General features: G+C 33.2%; 1 protein-coding gene across 2 annotated transcripts in view; it reads right to left on the bottom strand.

Annotated features, from left to right (window-relative positions):
- The window catches only part of ATF2 (activating transcription factor 2), a 123,382-nt gene that overhangs the window by 55,637 nt on the left and 44,012 nt on the right, over positions 1-23,733 (bottom strand). For both annotated transcript variants that reach the window (XR_012474261.1, XM_074215670.1), the window contains exons 4-6: positions 6,533-6,629; positions 1,765-1,883; positions 1,497-1,625 (exon numbers count right to left, since the gene is read on the bottom strand). Coding sequence is in view for 1 of the 2 variants with exons in the window: in XM_074215670.1 (XP_074071771.1) it covers positions 1,497-1,625; positions 1,765-1,883; positions 6,533-6,629 (345 nt within the window). In the remaining variant the exon portion in view is untranslated. The remainder of the gene's footprint in view (positions 1-1,496; positions 1,626-1,764; positions 1,884-6,532; positions 6,630-23,733) is intronic.

Below are 23,733 nucleotides of genomic sequence, written 5' to 3'. Positions count from 1 at the left end.
GATCACTGATCTAGATTGTGAGACATGATTGAAAGATCAGTCCAGTGATTATTACTACATATATATCTAGGTCACACACCATAGATGAACAATGAATAGGAGAAACACTGAAAAATGGAAGAGGAAAGTAAATTTGTAAAATTACAAAGTGCTTTTGAGGATCCTATCCTTCTCCACAGCACAAAACCCATGCTTTAAAATATAAATATCCTCCTGACAGTCTCCTGGTGCTGTTGCACAGTAGTGAAATCTTCAAACACTAAGATCTTTGAAGGCTTTAGGTGATCCAAATATCAAGGATATGTGTGGCAGCTACAAGTAGATTGCATTAGGCTATGGTTATTTATGCTGCAAGATTGAGGGATAATGGGTTCACTAACATATGTCTTAGAAATGTAAACTTATTTTCCTCCTTGTGAAAATAAAAGGAATTGGGAAATATCATTCTTTATACTCCAGTTTATTAGAAAGAGTAAAGAGTTCATACTTTATATTCCAGTTTATCAGAAAAAGTGTAGAACTACTAAACCAGAAAAAAATAAATCTGTTAAGAGAGGAAGAAGTAGATTCTGAAGAGACAAGGAGGATATAGACACTAGTAAGTAAAAGAATGAGAGAGAGAGAAAAACTTTCCAATTATCTATCATAAACTTCAGGAGATCATAAATTCCTTAAAGGATTATATAGTTTTTCATCTTTATTGTCCTAGTATATCACACCTTGGTAAGCAACTTAATATTTATCTAACTGAATGTGAAAGAAATCCTCAATCACTAGAACCACCTATCAAGTAAAAGCTTCTTACTATAAAGTATGAATATGGTCCTTCTGAAGAAGCTGCAACACTACATGATTCACAGAAATATTAGGAAGAGAATGTAGAGATGCTAAAAAATGTGAAGGAACATGATACTGGCTCCAGGAAAAAAAAGAGCATAAGCCACAATCTAACAAAATTGTGTCTAAGTAGCATATTTAGAAGGCACAGATGAGAAAGGCATAAACTTAAGCTGAAACATTTAGATAAGAATAAAAGATAATAAAAACAAATAACACTGAAATAGTAGTAGAAATTATATATACATTTAGATTTACATGAATGATATGGTGATTTGTTCATCAACATATGGGTTTATAACTATAATACTCAGGCCAAAAAAATTTACCAAAGAAATTGGGTCATATAAGGAGTTTGAATTCTTTGATTTGTATTAATATCCTATCTCACACAAAAAACTATTTCCTTCTCAGTTTTTCTTTTTGTCTACAATAAAAAGGATGTTATTCAAGATATACAAAATCTTTATTTTTCTTGAAATCCTTGAGTTTTCTTTTTTTTAATTAAACTGCTTTTGTCATACCCAGAATTGTTAACAAGATGGTATGGTAAGTTTATACTCATTTATTAAATGTTCAACTCATTCAGAGTATGAGCTTTAGAATGGTGACTAGTTAATTGTTATTTTAAATTTTCACAATAAATATAAATGTCTAACCTTTTCATCACTGGTAGTTGATTCTGGGTGAGGCAAAGGACTATCCTGATGAGTTGTCTCCACAGCAGAAGGTTCTTCAATTTTGCTTCTTATTATAGGTGTTGCAAGTGGAGATAAATCTAGAGGCATCTAAAATACAAATGTTAATTAAAATAAAGTCACTAAATGCAAACTAGAAATAAACAGATAAGCACATGAATCAAGATACTATAATAACAACTATCAGTATCCCTATGAAATCTTTAAATTGCAAGTATTGCCAACATACTTTTTTAATGTCATCTTCTGAGGCTTTTTTGAATTCATTTTCAAATGGACTCGCTAGCTCATTAAACAAACCGACTTCTTCACAGTTCTTCAAGAATCGTGTTGGTGTTGGTGTCTGATCTGCAATTAAATGCAAAGAAATAATCACATATTTCATGTATCAGAAAAAATATTCTAAAACTTGGCTATTTATACAAAAATAGCAAATAACTGATTCAGTCAGCTATTTTTTTTTCTTTAGAAAGAATTTTTCCTTTAAAGCAAACAAGATTTAGTTAAATTTCTATAGCAGAGAAGAAGGTTCCTCCAGTTTTATAGAAATAAGTTTAAGAGAAGTCTACCATCAGTAGGATGGTTGGCTATACCAATGTAATCAGGGATCAATTATTTTTAATTGAAATCATTACCACTATCCAACATGTCAGTCATTTTAGATTTCTCTGTGGGAGAATACAACATAAAGTAGCTGAAAATGAATAAGTTTTAAGGAAAAAAATTAAAAGAAAAGGTTTAATCTTGAAATCAGTCTTTCTGGGGGAGAATGGGGGGAATAAAGTTTAATAGGCAGGCTAAAATGTCAATGTAATAATACCTTAAAGAAAACATTTTTAAGATCTTAAAATATCTACTTACCATGTTTGAAGCTAACTCTTAATTTTAATACTACCTATGTTTATCAATAAGCAAATGTGCTGCCAAAAATATATCTTTTATAGCATGAATATTAACAAGGATAATTAATAATACTCTTTTGAGTGCTTTCTAACTTAAGATATTATATCAATACTTGAATTTATGAGTACATACTGCATATAGTAACATGCACACGTTGTATACATGCACCATTAGCTAAAACAAAAATGCCAGCTACAAGGTGTACTGAAGTAGGAATTAAAAGCAAATTTATGCATTTGACATTTTAGCCTTTTATTTCCAATGTCTATTAATGTATATAACTTAAGACTTCTGCTTTAATTAACATTGTTATCACTAGAAATTGTGGATACATTGCTGTTGAAACCAGGAAGCGCTAGGTTCAGCTAATCAAAATCACTTTTAATACTGTCTCCCTGATGTGAAAAATGGGAACTAAATTTCAAGCAAATCAATAAAATTCAAATGGCTGAACAGTTAATCTATTAATTTCCTAGTTGTTCTACCTTTGCAACAAATACTAGTCGGCATTTGGTTTTAGTCTGCAATTGCAGAAAATATGTGTATTTTTAATATATGTATGCATATATTGAATGTATATTCAAATACACAAAAAACATCATATATGTGTATATATACACACATAGACACACACATATAAAAAACCACAAGTATTTTTCTGTATGTGTGTGTGTATATAATATGTACATAAATCCACATATGCATGTTTACATATTAGTATAAATACAATATTTTCATTATTCTGTGATGTGTACTTAAATTTGGCAGAAGGCAGGTATTTCTTGCAGCATATGCATTTAATTGTTTAAAATATTAAAATTTAATTATAGCATATTATACTTACTATCTTTCTATCAAGTAATCCTGCAACATACCCCTAAGAAAATTATATTATGTAAATAATTTCCAATTTAGTTTTCTATTTTATCTCAAATTCATCAGTGATCAAATAGTCTATGTTTACTTCTGTTTAAATTAATGTTTTATTCAACTGTTCTTACCAGAGACTGGTATTAAGTATTAAAAGGGAAAAAAACTAACAAGTTTTCATTAAAAAAGGATTAGCTTTAATCAATTTTTATCAATGAATAAACTGAAGTCATGAATGAAACACATAAAACAAAACCAGTAAGACTGAGAACTCAAATGTGAACACAGGTGTAGCTATTAATGTAGTGAGTATTGATGAATATTAAAAATTATAAATATTGCAGAATCTAAATGATTAACTTATATATGCAAATATGGATGTTTTTATTTGATGTTTCTTAAATATAACAAATTCCATGAATTATAAATGTAAATACAAAGTCAAATTTGAGCTCATGGAAATACAAGGTAGTATTAAGAACATAGAATAATGCTTTTAAGTCTATTTCTTCTCGTTTAATTTAGTTTTTATTCCTTGAAAATTAGGGGCAAATTAAATTAGTATTATTCAACCATTTACAATTACTGGTCAAAATGGGTCTGTTTAATATTCAATGTCAATAACTATTCTCAAGGTACACATTAGCCTGATTGAAAAGCAGCTATTAAAGAAGGTTAAGACAAAAAACAAGAAAGTATTTATAAGGTATTTTAAGGGCTTGAAGTGTTTTTATATAAAAGTTAATTCATTTGATCCTCACAACAATCTTAGGAGTAAGCCCAGTGATTAAACCTATTTTACAGATGAGAAAACTTAATTTTTTTAGATTTTTACAAGACAATGGGCTATGATTTGTCCAAGGTCACACAGCTAGGTAATTATTAAATGTCTGAGGTCAAATTTGAACTCAGGTCCTCCTGACCCCTGGGCCAGTGCTCTATCCACTGCACCACCTAGCTGTGCCCCCCCCCCCCCCCCCCCCCCCCCGCCATGAGAACACTTAAGCAGATAGAGATTAAGTGAATGTCTGAGACAATTTGAACTCAGGTCTTTTTTTGACTTAAGTCCAGAGCCTTTTCTGCTATGCCACTTAGCTCAACAATTTGGAGGTTTCATAAGGAACTCAGATAGTTTCTCTTTTTCCTTTGATATGTTAAATTATAAATTTAAAATAATTGGCCATCATTAAATATACTTAGAATTACTAAATTGGAAGGAATTTCAGTGACTATCTAATTGTTAATATCTACTGGTGGAAAAAATTCCCAACAAAATGCCTGCCATGTAATCATTCATATTTTACTTGAAAACTCTGATGTAGGAGAACCCACTACTTCCTAGAATATCCTATTCCATTTTTGGTCACTAATTGTTTTTTTGCAAGGCAAATGGGGCTAAGTGGCTTGCCCAAGGTCACACAGCTAGGTAATTATTAAGTGTCTGAGACCGGATTTGAACCCAGGTACTCCTGACTCCAGGGCTGATGCTTTATCCATTGCGCCACCTAGCTGCCCCTTGGTCACTAATTAAGAAATTTTTCCTTATATAAAGCCTCAAGGTTAAATTTAAGCATAAAGTTACACAAAAATTAATCTAGAGAAATTTTAGGAAATGGATTGTCCACGACTGGAGATTTTTCAAGCAAAGCCTAGAGGGCCACTTAGGTATGTTATGAAAAGGATTCTTCTAATTCAGGTCCATATTGAATAAAAGATGACTTCTCTAGAGAAGTACCTTCCAACTCAATGACTATGTGATTCTGAGTTCATGCCATTCTAGGCTTGTGAAGTCAGCTTGTTCTAGGCAAATTCCTTATGTTAAATTAAGACTAAAGATGAGAGAAAGAATAGTCTTTTTGTTTGTTTGTTTCTGCAAGACAATAAGTGACTTGCCCAAGGTCACACAGCTAGGTAATTATTGTATCTGAGGCCAGATCTGAACACTCAGGTCCTCTGACTCCAGGGCTGGGCTCAATTACTGCACCAACTCACTGCCTCAAAAAAAAAAAGATTATTTCTAAGAACAAGCTAAAAATGAAGGCATTCTTGAAAGTTTATTATTCATCACGAATATTTTCTAAAACTTCTGAGAATGCTCTATTATCTAATTTTTCATTACAAATATTTTGCACATTGAAATAAAATACTATAAACAGTTCTGTCTTATCTCTTCTTTCAAAATTATTACATATTCAGTTATTTTAAAATGACCCTATTTCAAAACTCTTTTGGACAATGTATCTATTTTCAAGTATTATCTTTAGGGTACAATATCATTTTTTAAACAGTATCTGTAAATATTAGAGGTTCAATAAAAGAAGTACTATTTAGACTGCAATTTCTGAGCAAAAATCAAAGGAAGTGAAGCATTTGAAGTTCTGGAAAATTGAATACTAATTATCAGAGAGACAAATGAGTAGTTCATAATGAGTTTTTAAAATTTGAATGTAGTTTTGTTAATTTTGAGGCAATGAAAAGAATATTTACAATTGTGAATAAAATATGTCCATGAAACTTATACAAATATTCTGTCAAAAAAAGTGTGAAGAGCAGGGAAAAAAAATTCACTGATTTTTCTATTTTCAAAACAAGTTAATAGAGTAATATGTTTTGGTAAAGAAAAATGTTGACTAAATTTCAAACACTGTTGGGAGAATTAAAAAAGAAATTAAATATAGTCAAATTCCAGATTCCTTTTCTGTTATTCAGGATCACTAATAGTGTTAAATCTAGGTAGAATACCTTATTTCAAAGATAAAATTAATCTTAAAAGTATAAACAGAATCTAAACTCATGAATTTGCTAATAGCATTTCCTAATAGCAGTCAGGTGCTTGGGGCCTTATAAATAATTTCTAGAATATTTAGGAAATAAGGTTCAAGAAAGTCAAAAGTAACATTCACTTAATACCAGAGCTATTCAATTATTAGCAACCTTGGTGCTTATTATGAATGTTCAAAAAGTTTCCCACTAATTCCCACCATACTAACGACAAAGAAACCTACATTAAAAAGCACATTAAAAAAAAGTGAATGAATGGTCAGAAGTGGAAATGGATATGTAATGGGTAAAATACATGTTGCAAACATTTATTGCAAATGAAATCATTGGCATTTTTCACCAGGATAAAGGGCATCACACAATTATGTACAGAAAATACACAAAAATTGTGCACATTCCAGGAGAACGATGTATATAAGCTATTAATAAAAGCATATACTAACCAGCCACAATGACACTGTCATTACGAGCTGGACCAAATTTCAGTGTCATCTCATGTTTATGTTTATGGACAGCCAAATGATCCTCGTTGGTAAAACGCTGTGGCAAAAAGTTTTAAAATATAGTTAAGATTTTCAATTTGATTAAAATAAATAATATGATATGGAAATTCATTTCCACAACATGTAAAACCACCATAACAATGAAGTAGCAATTTTAACTACAAAAGAATCTTATCTTTGTTAGTATAGCTATCACCAAGGTAGATACCATGTGATCAGAAAGAGGCACCCTAAATCTAAGAACAAACACTACAAAAGTGTATTCATAATCTGCACAATCCACTTGTGATGAACGATTTTTAAAAAACAAGTTAAAAATATAAATCTGTAGATTTGCATTAATTTCCATGCTATGGCATCGCATTCTATGACTCTATATTTAATAGCAAATGAACACATTAAAATAACTGGCTTTTGAAGACAGTATTTCATTTTTCAAGATTTTAAAAATACTTACCATCATAAGTTAAAATAAAAATTCAAAACTAATCTTAATTTCTTCTGAAAATACTAGTCCTAGACAAATTAAGAAAAACCTTTGCATTCTTTATATTCTAAATACAAATGTATACATAATGGGCCACACACTTAAAATGACCGGGCATGTGGAATGAAAGGACTTGCCTAAGATGGGGCAACTTCAATTTAGGACTACATAGTACATAGAGATAAGTATTACAAACACATACAAACACTGTTATCAATTAGTTAGTCAGAGGCTTAGTTTTATTAGTTTAAAAAGCCTAATTATTTATAATAAATACAAGTGACTTAATATAAGAAAAGTTATTTTTAAAATGGAACAGGAGAATATTTTTTATTATCCTTATAAAAACACAAACTCCTCTCTAAAATGAGGCATGTACTATTTTCTATGCTACTTGCTGTGTCAGACTATATATCTTGACATGAATTGCGGATGTGTTCACAGTGAGTACAAATATAAATCTTTATAATGCCTACTACTTTCAGCATATCAACTTGCTCCTAAGAAACATTTATTAAGTATACATGCTTCATATTTGAAAAGAAGGAATATTTACTATTTAGTGATATAGTTAAGATTCCAGAGCAACCACTTAAAAAACCTGAACCAAGCAAAAGCACTCCAGCTCAGATGTATATTGCACTAGATCAGTAGTGTCCAACTCAAACAGAAACAGATGTTGCCTTAAAAAACCACAAATTAGTATTAGTGTTACAGTGTATTTCAATTTATGCTGCAAAACATTTCCCAATTATATTTTAATTTAATTCCACCAGAATTTTGTAGGCTTTTAGTGTGACACTGTTGCACAAGGTGGATCACTCAGCTAGGCACTATAATTTCTCTAAGAATCACATGAGCATACCTCTTCACCAAAACTTCTGATTCCAAAAATGTATTGTGAACTAAAATTCTCTGATGAATAACTAGAAAGTTACAGCTCCATTTGTCCCAAAACCTTAAAATATTAAGATGAAATATTATTAGAAAATACATTTTGGAAGTCTTAAATCATAAAAACAAATCTATGAAGTACAGAACAGTTCACAATCTATTCAATGTCATAAAATCCTAACAAGAAAAAAGAAATTCTAATCTATATAGAATAGAATTAGCAATAATCTATATAGATTAGTTAATCTATATAGATTAGTTTTTTTTTTAACACAACTTGTTATCCAGTCTATTTTTTCCATTAAAAGTATGGATTTCTGCTGGATAGCATTTTTAGTACTCTGCTAAGATGTTTTAAATACACACACACACACACACACACACACACACACACACACACACACACACCATCTTATTTGAGTAATGAAAAAGGTAGAACAAAGTTTAAGCAATTATTCTGATAAAAGAAAAGGAACGTAGAATATACACACAGATTTGCTAGAATTCCATTTCTAAGTTTAAACATTTATTAATTGTATGAATGCGTCTACTTATTTCTTATTTCCCTTTATTTCAATAGTTGCCCTTTTCTCAACAGAAGTTATCTCTTAAAATCACTGAATATGAGAGCTAGAAAAGATCTTATACTATTATTTAATCTAATGATTTTATTTTATAAATGTATTAATTCCCTTCCTCTAACTATTCAACTCTCTTGATTGAAAAATCTTTCATTGTCCACCAAATTTACTCTATTTTTTATTTAGGTTTTTGCAAGGCAATGGGGTTAAGTGGCTTGCCCAAGGCCACACAGCTAGGTAATTATTAAGTATCTGAGGCTGGATTTGAACTCGGGTATTCCTGACTCCAGGGCCAGTGCTCTATCCACTGCCCACTTAGCGGCCCCCTATTTTCTAGGTTTTTAAAACTCATTCAAAAAAGTATGGTTCTAGAGGCAGCTAGGTGGCGTAGTAGATAAAGCATCGGCCCTGGAGTCAGGAGTACCCGGGTTCAAATCCAGCCTCAGACACTTAATAATTACCTAGCTGTGTGGCCTTGGGCAAGCCACTTAACCCCATTGCCTTGCAAAAACCTAAATAAAAAAAAAAGTATGGTTCTTACCATATGAGAGAATGCACTATGATAAATGTTAATGGGCCAATGAGAAACCCTTGTTTAATCATTAATGTTTCTAGGTTTTGATGTTTGGCAATATGAAAAATTAATCTCTTTCTTAGGATCCTAGAATCTAAAAAGGTCCACTGGAGGTAAATCTAATCCAATTTCCCACCCAATACACAAGAATCTCTTCTGTCTTTCAACCTGGCATCTAGCCATCTAGTCCATATGTGAACAATGCAAACAATGTGGGGTTCATTCTTTTAAAAAGTAATATACTACTTTAAACTTGTGGCATCTTACATTATTTTGTCAGCTAAGGATGTTCAAGTTCTTGCAATTGTATATTTTGAGATCATTACACAGTATGTCCCAAACTTTTGCCAAAACTTTAATTAAATCACAAAAATCCACATGAATTTATCTATCTTTATTAGGATTTTCCAGAGAATCAGTCACACTGATAAATCTAGAAATATTAATTCTACTGACGTATCTAGAGATCCCATACCTACATTTCATGCCAGGGTTGTAACTAGCTTGCAGAACAAGAAATGAAGTATATTTTTTCTTCTCTATGACTGTGCCCCAGAACTGCTTGTGGGAATTCAGCATAGAGATACAATCCCCACTAGCTTCAAGGGATTTTATAGTTATCATTCCCTTTCTTAATGCATATCCTCTCACCCTTTATTGTTGACTAAAGACTTAGAATGTACACATGAATACAGGAAAAAAAATCCCTTTGGAATAGGTTAAGATTCCAAGAAAGGAAGAGAAAAGGGGATTCTAATCTTTCTCCACCTTTTTTGCAGAATTGACAGCTATGTTCTACTCCCTATAAGTAGATATATCCCAGAGCTCTGTGCTGGGCCATCTTTTCTTTTTTCTCTACACATTCTTTTCACAGGTGATCTCATTAGTTCCTACAGGTTTGAATCATGATCTCTATGACCCCTTGATCAACATACATAAAACTAGCCCTATTCTTGTTCCTCAATTCCATTTCTGCATCACTGGTTGCCTTACTAGCTATAACTACCTGAATACTAACTTAAACTCAGAATGTTCAAAACAGAATTCATTATCTTTCTCTACCACCAAATCATCCATTCTTCCTATAACTTCCCTATTCTTGTGAAAGGATTCATTATCCTTTTTTGTCCTCTAAGTTCATAACTCTTGATTGTTTCTTTCATCTTTCATATCAAGTCAATTGCCAAGTCTATCTCCATGCTATCTTACCCATTCTCTCCATTCACAAGGCTATCACCTGAACTCAGTCTTTCATCACCTCTTATCTCTTCCTCTGACAGCCCCTTAATGTTTCCTTCCACTTAGTCTCTCCCTCTTCTCTAATTCATTCTCAACTTAGCTGCCAAAATGATTTACCTGAAGCATAGGTCTGACCATATCACACTCCTGCTCAAGAAGTTCCATTGGCTCCCTTTTGCTTCTAACATGAAATACAAGCTCCTCTGTCTGGCTATTAAAAACCCCTTTACAATTTAACTTCTCCTTCTAGATTTATTGCACTCTTCTGAACTCCAGTCAAACTGTTCTTATTGTTCCCTAAAGAAAATATTCTTTTGCCTCTAAAAAGCAGGGTCTTTAAAACTAAATGTTAGCATCTACTGCCAAATAAAAATCCACCAGAATATTATTTCAGAAATCTATCAAGGGAACAAATGGGAAAAATGTGATTCTGTATATCCAACATGAATAATATTCATTCATTCAATTTTAATTAACCATAATTTACAAAGCATTATTATGTGCTAGCCAAAAAGGGGGGAAAAATAATCAAGCTACTAATAATCTGGCATCACAGCAAAAATTGCTATATAGCGACAGCTAGGTGGTGCAGTGGATAAAGCACTGGCCCTGGAGTCAGGAGTACCTGAGTTCAAATTTGACCTCAGATATTTAATTACCTAGCCTTAGGCAAGCCACAACCCCATTGCCTTACAAGAAAAAAAAAAAAAAGAAAAAATCCTCTAAAAATTGCTATATAGCAGTTAGGGGTTGTTTCTATAAAGATATCAAATACATTTATCACTGACAGAGGGATTCTGATACAACTTATAAAGAAAATTGATACAGTAGTCACAAATTAAGAATTTGAAGTAAATTAATCTATCAAAATCTTAAAGTGGAGCAGAGAATGATTGCCAATAAATACTGAAATAATTCTTAACACCTAGCACATTGAGAAAAGGTTGATATCAGTGTACCTTTAGACTGAAATATACTGTGGTTATGAATACATGGATAAACACTATTGTATTTGTGAATTTAACAAAAGTAAAAGATCCACAGAATAGTAAGACCCAGATGGAACTTTCAAAAATAATCTAATTCCAAGAAAAATTATCCTCACTTTTCTGCCTGACTGTGGTGGTCTAGGTTGAATAGGAAATAGGAATGTTTGAGTTCTTTTTCTAATTTCTATTTTTGGTAGGGATTCTGGAAATAGGACAAAAGTATATCCCAGCTATGCCAATTTGCTAGATCTTTTGATTTGAGCAAGTTCTTTAAAATTAGTTTGGAATAGATTTGGAACTCTGAATATATAGGTCAGATTCTGAAACAGGAATTATTGTACGATGAGACCATTTTGATGAAGATTAAGGGCAGAAGTATGACAGGTCTGAATTGATTTTAAAACCCTAGCATTCCTACTTAATACTAGATTGGTGGTATGTGGAATTCCCAGACTGATTTTTTTTTTTAAAGCTCAAGTGAGGGGCAGCTAGGTGGCGCAGTGGATAAAGCACTGGCCCTGGAGTCAGGAGTACCTGGGTTCAAATATGGTCTCAGACACTTAATAATTACCTAGCTGTATGGCCTTGGGCAAGCCACTTAACCCTTAACCCCATTTGCCTTGTAAAAACTTAAAAAAAAAAAGCTCAAGTGTTGAATCCTCTAAATAAAACTGAATTTTATGTCTGGAATAAAAAATAAACCTAATCCACTACAACGTTCCATTGATAATTTATAGGAGAGAAATTTGAAGTTGAAAAAAGTATCAGCATTTGTCCAATGTCAACAAAAAAATATTTAGTGGCAGTGCCAGGACATGAATCCAAGTCTAATTTTCACATGCCAAATTGTCTCTCAGCTTCATAGTCTGTATGGGATCTTGAGATATTAACAAATTCCGAGAAACCTGAAACATTTACAAGATATTGGAGGAAAAAACTCCAGAACTGCATGATCAACTCATGTCCATCCCTCAAAGGAAAGAAGAAATAAGAGACAGACTTATTCAACTGATTTTTGCAACTACATTAAAAATATAATAAACCTATCTGTTTAACTAATGTTCCTGGTTCCCTGAGGCTGTCTTTAGAAACTCAAAAGTTATATAGAAATTGCAATAAATCTTATGGTTGAATTCACAAAAAACAAATTGCTGCCAAAATTATTACTATTACAGAGTCTACTCATATTTGCCTAGGGTTATGCTGTTCAACAACAGTACATATTTACAGGGAAAAAAAAGAGACTCAATCCTGAGAGTTGCTTCAAGGAAAATTTTCAGAAAACATTTTTAGAATTTCTACATATTAAAGAAAATATCCTGTTCCAGGAGGGAAGTTAGTTACTATTTAGATTTTTAAATTAAAAAATATTTGAAAATATAATAAAATAATAATAAGTTAAGACTCTACCAGCACTGATAACATCAAGAAAGCTCAAATTTACTTCAATATCAAGGGACTAGTTTAACAAGGGCTTCTTCAGCCACATCTGAGCATCCAGATAGCAATGTGATCAATGGTTTTCTCATCAGCTGTTAAACACAAGCACTGAATCTCCATTAAAACTAACTATAAGGTGGACTCTGAGATAATGCTAATTGGTCTAGGACATACTCAAAAATATATATTTTTTACTATAACAAAGCACTTAAAAGAATATAATTATAAGTCCCATGAATATTAATGCCAAACAAATGGAGAATGAGACTAATTAAGAAATATTTGAGGTTACCTTAAAGCAAAGTTTCAAAATCTTAATAAAAATTATTATTCATTGCAAAGTCAACCAAGAATACTAAATTCATTCTTTAAAACACAGAACAGTATAGGAACCTTCATGAGAACAAGAATATTTGCTTCACAACAAAAATATTTCTTGAGTTTAAAGTCTGATTTAAGCTTTAGAAATGATAATCAGGGGTTCTAGAGATCTGTATCTATAGTTATGACTAACTAGCCAAAAAAGCAGGTGGATGAACCAGATAACTTTTTCATGCTCTATACAACTGGATGATTTTTCCAAACTCTATGACATCTGAAAGTAGTGCTGTAGTTCCAGAACTCACAAAGGAAGTCATCTCAAAAAAACTCTCCATCCATTAATAGCTGAATCTATTAATTGAAAGCTGTGATTCACTGATTATCTGCCCTATTGTTAAATTAAAGTACACTGACTGTAATGCCAAGTCTCCAACAGGTCAATATACTATTTCAAAGGATCTTAAAAGTTACTTTGGATGACTACAGTCTATATAACTGAAAGAAATTGTTGATTTTCATTTGGCAAATACTAAAGCATGTTGTTAATAGATGTTTTTCTTTTAAACTCACCACAGACAACTTTACAGTATCATTCTCAATTGTTGTGCCGGTTGAAAAAAAGACAGCAAGTATCTGTGAAAGATTCTTATTTTATACTATTTAAAATCATAACAAGAGGAAAGCATGATAAATTTCTTGTAAGAGAGAGAACACTAAAATTTTAGATTGAATACTAAAGAAATAGTTTATCAATATTTGAATGTCCTATATATGCAAACATTGGCAATATGAAGCATTGCTTTTCAATGCAAATTCCATTTAAAAAAAAAATATATATATATAAATAAGGATATCACTGAAAAAAGTACTAATGCCAAATGAAGTCTTCTATAACATAAAATCTCATTTTTTATTGATTTAAGATACTCCTCTTAAAAAATGACTTGCAATAAATTAATGATTATTTTCACAAATATAAGAAATACCCAAATAGCAACATAGATTTTGTTGCATATGAAAAAAAAGTAGCTGTAGGTAACAGCATTCTAGAGCTGCAGAAGATTAAAGTTTTCTCCTTCAAATGTTTAACAATTTATAGGTATAAAGTTTAAAGTTAATGTTAACCCTAGTAAAATACTATATTGAAGTTTCTGAATCAGCTTGTCAACCTTAACTGGCTATAAAAAAAAAAATCACAGCAATATTGCTAAATTAACACCATTTAATTTCAAGGGTAATACTGATGATGCCTTTTAAGTTTATTTAATGAGCAAATTGTTAGTACTTTATGTGGGAAAGAATCAAGTGTTTTGCTTTCACAAGGTGAGAAAGGGTATTGCAAGAATGTCCGTGAGGATAATATATTAAAAAAGTCAGGATGTCTGGTCATTATGGAAACTGAAAAGATACCAGTCTGTTCTACAGGAAGCTGAAGAATTTGCAAAGGTAAAGGTAATTAGAAAGGAATATGACTAATTTGTGAGCTAAATGAAGCCCCTCACCAGACTTCAAGTAGTCTTTCTGGGGGGAGTGAAAGTTGTGAACTAGCTCAAACTGGTGTGGCCTGCTTAGTGAGGGGAGGGTGTGTCCTAAGAATGAACCCCTCCCCCCATGATGAGGACCTATCAGGCCTCAGTGGGGAGGAACCAGGGGTCTTCTACAATATAATCTCATCTGTTATGAAGATTTAGGGTGTTTCATGCTAAGGGGCATCCATGTCTTGTAAGAGCTGTTAATAAATGGATTAATTCTTCCCACATTCCAGTAAAGCATAGTCTCCTTTCTTTTGCTATCTAGGGCCAATTTCTCCTTCTCACAAATCAGCATAGTAACGGGAAAGTTTGGAGTGGCTTTGGCTGGCTCAAACTATTTCCTTGGCTCTGCTGAGGGTGGAGAATATGCCAGCCTATTTCTAACAAACTTGGGGGCTCATTTGGGACTGCAGAGTCTCTAAGGTGACCCCAGAGAAGAATGTGGGGAAAAAGCACTCCTACTACTGATTTAAGCACTTCCCCATTTCCTTTGGAGAGTCTGAAAAACCTGAGATCCTGGAGTTGACTGGGTGGAGTGTTAAAACAATTAAAGAAGGAACCAAAGTGAACAAAAGCAAAATGAATATTGCACTAAGGGGAATAAGATGTTTAACTAAGAATCTTATGTTTAATGTAAATTCGTAATATATGTTTAATTTTAAAGAAGTCAAGAATGTGCACTTCTCTCTTGGTAACTACAGAAAGCTGATGTGGGAGGCTCTGATGGATGAACAAATTAACAATTGGATGGTCCCACTATAGGGTAGCTCATTGACGAGTAAGATGTATTTACCAGTTATGTGATATTTTTTTGTAAGGTAGGAAATTACTGTCTGCAGTACTGCCTTGAGTGGGCTTAAAAGCCCTCATTCCAGGTAGATGAGTCCAGCCCTTAGGACAGGTTACTGGGAGTGCAGCCCCAGATGTAGGGAGAAAATCCTGGAGATAGGAGGCCTAGGATCAAAACGGAAGGTGTCAAAGGGAGAAGAGGAACTCTCCAAGGATTCCACAGGAGACTTAGCCTTAAAGGGAACGAGACCCTGCCACAGGTGGGATGTGATTGGGAAAGGAAGAAAATATAAAGTCCAGGGGTTAGGAGACACATTTATTGGAAGGAAATTATGTTTAATGAACGTCTCTGCTCTGGCCATGTGGTCTAAGAATGCTGATGTTCACTGTTTTTAAGGTTTCTGAACTAGTATTTTGGGAACTACTCTGAGGATTTTTAGAGAGTTAGTGTTGTTACATTCTGACAATATCTGTACAGAATGAGAGGAATTAAATAACCTAGTTTGTTAAATTGGTTTGGTATCTAAAACTCCACTGAAACACCTTTTAGTTAAAGGAAAGTGGTATTGTGTTACTAAGAGGAAAAAATATATAATTGCATTATCAGGGATATTTACTGATTTCTTTTGGGAAAGAAATATTGTATTGAATTGTGTAATCTGATTTGTTGTACTATTAAATTGATATTGATAATACATTATCAACAATCTCATAAGGTCTTTTGTTAGTAAAGGAGGAAAGTTTGTAATAATTTGGTCTTATCCCGTGTTTGTGGATGGGAATGTGTGTGTGTATACATATATAAAAAAGTAAAATCCTACTTAACATCTGTATTTTAAAATAAGAAAAATGTATTAACAATACCTAAAATTTATAGCATAAATAAGAATTGCACTGGGGGTTTGAATGTATCATATGTATGAGATTGGATTCTTGGATAATCTGGAAGACAAAAATATAAAGATAGAACAAGAGCAAAATGAATATTGCACTAAGGGGAATGAGATGTTTAAGAATCTTGTTTAATGTAAATTAATAATATATATTTAATTTTAAAGTAGTCAAGAATGTGAACTTCTCTTAGTAACTGCAGACAGCTGATGTGAGAGGCTCTGATGGATGAACAAATAGCAATTGGGTGGTCCCACTATAGAGTAACTTATTGATGAGTAAGATGTATTTATCAGTTACGTGATATTCTTTTTTAATTGCAAAGAGATTATATTTACAATATTTTGAGTTATCTCTTGTGAATATATAAGCTATTTAAATACTGTAATGTTAAAGCCTGGAATTAAGATGTGATTGCTTTGAAGGGCAATAAGGGAAATATAAAAACTTATGACCCCTTCTGGGATAGATCTTTGGGTTCATGAATAATGTAATAATGAAAGGATTGCTTTGTACAATCTAGTAATTTGTGTTATTCTTATTGCTGTTTTTGTTATATTGGAATTAATAACACATGCTGGAAATTTAAAGTCACCTAAGATGTTCTAATGGTTTTAAAGAATTCTAAAAGTAATTTATGTTAGGGGGCAGCTAGATGGTACAGTGGATATAGCACCAGCTTTGGAGTCAGTAGGACCTGAGTTCAAATAGGGCTTCCAGAGACTTAATGATTGGCTAACTGTGTGACCTTGGGCAAGTCACTTAACCACAATTGCCTTGCAAAAACAATAATAAAAATTTGTATGTTAAGGATGGCTAATAGCCAAACAAGTCTATATATGTAAATTAGTAATATTTTATGCACACACACACACACACACACACACACACACACACACACGTGTATGTATTCCAAACCTGGTTGTTTGCTTTGAAGTAAAAGCACCTATGTAATATGAGAAAGATAAAAAAAGAAAGATGAGATTTTTCTGCGACAATATTTACCTTGTTATATGAGAATTTAGGAAATGATAGGCAATCTCCTGGTCAAAAAGGAGGCATTTATTTGTTGTAAAATACAACAGACTAGAAGGAGGGTTCTCTAGCCAAGGGGAATCTGATACACTATCTTTATAAAGTTAAAGTAGATATGATTTCAGACAAAGGGATGTGAGTCTGAAAATCAGAGGCCTCTAGTAAGAGGTAGGAGATGAGGCCTGTAGGGTCAGTCATAGTTAGAATTCCTGTTTTTAGCAAGGACCCAGGAAGGGCATTCAGAGCTTAAGGTAAGGGTTTCATTAATTGGGACTCCATTAAGACTATAATTGGAATTTAGTGAATTGGACTCACTGGAAGTTCCAATTAGATAAAACAACTATTTTTAGATCATGGGACTTTTAATTGTCTCTTTTTATGTCAGATACAAGGATGGTCAGCAAAAAGGAAGTGTTACTGGGTGAATGTGTTGTTCTTGGAGCCAAGGAAACCAATGGGCTAAAGATGTCAGGTGAAAGATGTGCAGTAGAGGCAAAGGTTTTTCAGTATGGCCTGAGGCTGAACCTTTTTTTTTTAATAAGACTTTTCAAGGCAATGAGTTTAAGTGGCTTGCCCAAGGCCACACCGCTAGGTAATTATTAGGTGTCTGAGGTTGGATTTGAACCCAGGTACTCCTGACTCCAAGGCCAGTGCTCTATTCACTATGCCACCTAGCCGCCCCAAGGCTGAACCTTTTTGACTTGATTTCCCCTAAGTGACATTTGGATAATGTCTCACCTGCAGAATAAATCTGGCCTAAGACATTTGACTACCCACATGACCTCTGTCTGGACACTGACATTCAATAATTATATGTATAAAAGAATTTTCCTTTAATGCCCTGGATCTTTATAGTAATTAAGCAAACCTAACAAAAAAAAGTTTTAGGAGATTGGATTTAATAGCCAGATAGGTTAGGTATGTGGTTCTGATACCTGCTAACAGTTACATGTTAAGATAGGAATTAAGCTTCCTCAATTTTTATGTTAGAGGGGATAGTTAGGTAAGAAGAATGGGAAATTTTTAGGATAATTACAGTTTAAAGGACTAGTTTAGGGAAAGGAATCCAAGTCAGTTAAGTACATTAGGAAAAAGGAAAATCTATGGTATATTTGGGAATATTTTGAAAAAATTCATTTTGGGTTAAGGATGTTTTAATCATTGTAATGAGAGGAAAAGATTAAGACTTACAAGTTCAAGTCAATGTGATAATTCTCATTGGGAGTATGCTCATGTAGTAAAACACTTAATGGAAGTTTATTGTGTTGAAGTGAAGTATACATGTCATACTTCATACAGTGAGTAAGGCAAAATGTAAATTGTTATAAACTCTAGAATTTTATCCTCTTGTGATGAAAACACGTGTTTTGATCTGAGTAAAATGTTAAGCAGTTTCTTTACCAGAAGAGGAGGTCTCAAGTCACCTGAGCTGGAGAGGACCTTTGGAGAGGAGAGGAGAGGAGATTCTGTGAGTGTGACACCCCTACTTATGCCCTTCTCCTTATGGAAAGGAGGAGGAGAGGCAGGGTGAAGATGTTCTCCATTTAGAGAAAAGGAAATTGAGAATACTGAGTGGCATGATTATATCCTACATGAGTCTGTATATCCTATCTCTGATTTAGTAATGGTGGAGGAGAATCTAGCTGACAGAAGTCAATGCCCAGTCTTTTAGTGTGACTGTGGTGGTACAAAGAAATGTGAGAATTGGCCTTGGTTGGCAGTCCCCCTGAATCTGGCCTAGACTCTCAGTTCCTGGTCAGAGATGCACTGTGGCACAGGATTCTGGTACAGAGGAGAGAAACACCAGCAGCATATGACTGAGTCAGTCTAGCGTGACTATTGTTTATACCGATCTGGCCAGGATATTTTCCTGGGGAGTAGCAAATGTCTGGACATGTTCAGAAGCAGGGTACATATATTCTGGACTGTACAACTTAAAGAGATAGGTGGATTGAAACTCATGTGAGTTATAATGATGGTACCTGCATCCCTAGTCAGGATCCATCATAGTAAAAAAAAAATTGTGATTACTGCTGCATATACCCATCTGCCAAGGGTTGGTTAGGGAGCTGTTATCTAGACTTATGGGCCTTCTACCTGGACACAGGATGAGAGTTAGGGCAATGAAACCCCAGTTTATATTCTGATTAGATTCTAAGCTGTAGTAGAAACCATTACCACTCATATAGCTAGGGCCTTGGACTTGCTGACTGGCTAAGCCATGCAAACAAGAGAGAGTTATTTAACATAGAGTTTTATTAGACTGTTGACTGGAGAAGGAGGAGCTTATAGTAAATTAAATCTATCAAGTTACTGTCTAAACATAGATGTCAATAGGCAAGTAGTAAAGAAATAGGTAGGTACATCAGAAAGTTGGCAAACCTGGGGAACAGTATGAGTCCATGCCTGATAATGAGGAAATAAGATCATGATAGAAAAATCAGGAGTCATGTCAATAATAAGGATTATGATTTGAAAGAGGAATCATTAGGAAGGTGTGGAAAACAAAACTGATAAAAAGAAAAAGGGAAGTTGTGGGAAAGAATAAAGTGTTTTGCTTTCACAAGAGTGAGAAAGGGTGTTGGCAGATCTCACAGATGTCTGTGAGGATAATACATTACAAAAACCAGGATGTCTGGTCATTATGGAAACTGAAAAGATGCCAGTCTCTTCTATAAGAAGCTGAAGGATATACAAAGGGAAAAGTAATTAGAAAGGAATCTGACTAATTTGTGAGCTAAATGAAGCCCCTCACCAGACTTCAAGTTGCCTTTCCAAGGGGGAATGGGGGTGGAAAGTTGTGAACTAGCTCAAACTGGTATGCCTGCTTAGTGCAGGGAGGGTGTATGCTAAGAATGTATCCCCTCTCATGATGAGGACTTATCAGGACTCAAAGGGAGGAGCAGGGTCTTCTACTATATAATCTTGTTATGAGGATTCAGGGTATCTCTAGCTGAGGGGCACTTTTGTCTTGCAAGAGACAATGGATTAATTCTTCCCACATTCCAGTAAGCATAGTCTCCTTTCTTTTGCTATTTAGAGCCAATTTCTCCTCCCCACAAATAAGTTTGGAGTGGCTCTGGGCTGCTCAAACCATTTCCTCAGCTCTGCTGAGGGAGAATATGCCAGTCTGTTTGTAACAACCAGTTTTAATATCAATTAGTTATTAGAGACATTAGCTAAATTTTGTTGTGGCTAGTACACAAAGTAAGTATGATGATGAAGTAATTTTTTTTAAAGCAAAAAAAGAACATGGCCTAAATTAATACATACAAATGAGTGCTGTCTTCTGAAGGAGCCACTTTATAAAGCTATATGATTTATTTCAAAGATGCTTCAATTATTTGTTCTTTACAAACATCTAGAATTTATAGTTAAATATAATTCAGATTATAAGCCATAAAAGATGAATGAACCTAAATATTTTATAGTTGCTTTTCACTTTTTATCAGTCCTGAATCAGACAACTTTTGACTTTTTGAAAAATAAAAATTGGAGGATTGGAGACTATCTAAAATGTTGCTATGAAAAACAATTTCAAAACTATTTTTAGGATATGGCTTTGATGACATAGATGTACAGCTTTCCAAAGTTCAGTTGGGGGCAATATTTATTTGAATTTTAAGTTCTTTTCAAAAGTTGTATTATGGCTACATCCCATATCCTGAATAAATTTTAACAAAATTTACAAAAAATGATTTCTTAGACACCTGCTCACATAAAAGTCTAGCTAATTTAAAAGCGGTCCTATTTATGTACTGAGTGAGACTTTGGAATAATATACTGCAACATAATCAAGAAATCATCCTGTAGAATAGATTTTTATACCTGTCAAAATTCATTTGGGTCACAAAAGGCAAATGAATTTATATGACTATATTATATAAGATATATAAATATAAAAAATTGGCCAGAATGTACTGACATTTGTCTTGTGATAATCCAATTCTCCAGTCAACCTATAATCTCATTAAAGTAGATATTCTTTCCAATAATGCAGATGTAAACCATTGATTTCTCCTTATTTTGTATAATTCTTCTCCAGAGCCAAAGGGGGGAAATGAGTCCATGTAATGGAAGCCTTTCTCAAGTTCTTCTGACAGAGCTATCAAGTTATAATATCTCTCTTACCATGCAACAAAGTCAACCTATCCAGGTGTAATTTCTGTCTCACCATGCAGCAATCTCTCACCAAGATAATCTTATTCTCTAATCACACATTTCTTTCATTATATCCTTTATACTACTGTCATAATTCCTTTTTTGTATTCTGTTGCAACCTGCTCCTTACCACTATGTACCTGCCCACTGCCCTCTAGGTGATCCTCAAATTCACATCTTCATGACTCACAGTTATATGTCCACACCAGTTCAGAATTAGAAAGATAGGCCTTTGCTTCTCAAAGAAGCTTGAAGAACATTGTAATTTTCCAAAATCTAGTCCACTTTCTTCTTCCTGTTAAATTATGGGAACAAATCAAACTGCACATTTGCAGGCTTTATACAAGCTTAAATTCAAGGAGCTCAAAGAGCACTATAGGCTCTCTACACAAATGCCTCTCACATTCCGGACTATAGACATTCTATTGTTTTTTGTTTTTGTTTTTTTCTTCCAGAATAGTTTGGTCAAACTTTTTTTGCATGATAATTGGTCTCAAAAAGCTCTGTGTGTTTTGGGAAATAGTATATTCAATACAATGTTATTCACATAAACAAAAGCTTTTGGACCTCACTATCTTCAGAGAATCCTTTTCCTTCAACTTGTCTTCTGCACAGGCTCTCATCATCAATGAGAGACAGTTCTTGAGATGAACACAGAGCAAACAAATACCTCTTTGAAAGAATACCATATGTTTACATATGCAAAGATAACTTAAATGAACCATATTTTCCAATTTTCTTGCCATCTTTACATCTGTGTTTTGTGTATTTAAGTCATTATTAGAAAGCCTTAAAAGGTAATATTTTGCATTATCTAACAAGATGTATTTATATCTCAGAGAGTAAGGGCAGTAGGATCTCATGTTCTCTACATTTTTAGTTAATTACAGGATAATACAGAGTTCAAAAGCCTGCTGATAGGCACTAACATTTCCAACAATGTTCTCGATTACACAGACAGGAAAAATGGAATGAGGCAATTATTAAAGTTCTGTGATTCCCTGTTTTGAAGGCAGTAATAAGAATTAATACTTTTTCTACACTTTTGCTATTATCATCCCTTCAGAAAACTGCTACTTCCAAAAATTCCATTTAGTTTTCTTACATGTTATTTCCTCTAGAGCACAGAATTATAGCATGTAGTGTCAAGTATGCTCTACTTTTGATGGTTAAAAAAAAGGAAGTTTGTTATTTAAAAAACAATCAGATCTCCATCTTTTTGTCTGTTTCCTCCTTCAAGTTTTATCTTTATTTGCCCTAAGAATTATTTTACTTTGTCAAATCTCTTTAAACTCATTTTCCTGCTGTTTTTCATGAGATTTCAACAAAAAATCCTATTCTGAACAGATATTGCCCTGAGTTGCCATCTCTCTCTCTCTCTAAGTCAAGTGTACTACTGATTATTTTAGGGCTATTTTCGGTTTTCTACCTGTATAAGTTAATTTATATTGTTTTTATTTTTGAGTAAAATTTTTGTAATGTGTTACACACTTTCCTCCATCCATTTTTCATTTTTGGCATCAATTACTTGTGTAAATTTAAATTATGCAGGAGTTCTTTTATTGGACATTAAATCTTTTTCTCATTTTTATTCTTCCAGATTTGTATTAATTTTGATCTTTGTGCAAACAAAACAGCAGTCTGACTATACAGAAAGCTGATTCAGGATTCATTTGATCTAATCAATTTCCTGCATATTAAATATAAGCAATTTAACTTTTAATCATACCACAGGCTTCTTATCATATCTGTACATATTTACACACCTACATGCATGAAATTCAGTTTTACAATGGTCAGTGCAATTTTAGCTTTAATAACTCAAAACAACCTATTGCCCATATTTCTTGCCATCTTTACATCTGTAATTTTTGCATTTAAGTCACTAAAAGATATTGATTTTCTAAGGAGAGTCTTATCAAGTTCTTCAAAGAATATTTCAAGTTCTTCAATTTCTGCATTAGCTACAATTATTTCTATGGGCTTTTGGCAAATGCTTATCCTGAATACTACAATTTAGGAGATCACCAAATAGAGGCATGTGACCTGCAGGATGATTTTATATGGACCCCTCTGGGCTAATTAAATGCTTTTAGTAAACGAAGCTGTGCCACCACAGAACTTATTAAAAAGGCAAATCATAATATATTGCCTATTGTTTCAATAAAAACTTTTAAAAGTAAGGTTGGGCAGACCTGTTCTAAAGTA

Source organism: Macrotis lagotis, chromosome 1, assembly GCF_037893015.1.
Source record: "Macrotis lagotis isolate mMagLag1 chromosome 1, bilby.v1.9.chrom.fasta, whole genome shotgun sequence".
Classification (NCBI taxonomy): domain Eukaryota; kingdom Metazoa; phylum Chordata; class Mammalia; order Peramelemorphia; family Peramelidae; genus Macrotis; species Macrotis lagotis.
Note: the sequence above shows the minus strand (reverse complement) of the source record. Positions and strands in the feature narration are given on the sequence as shown.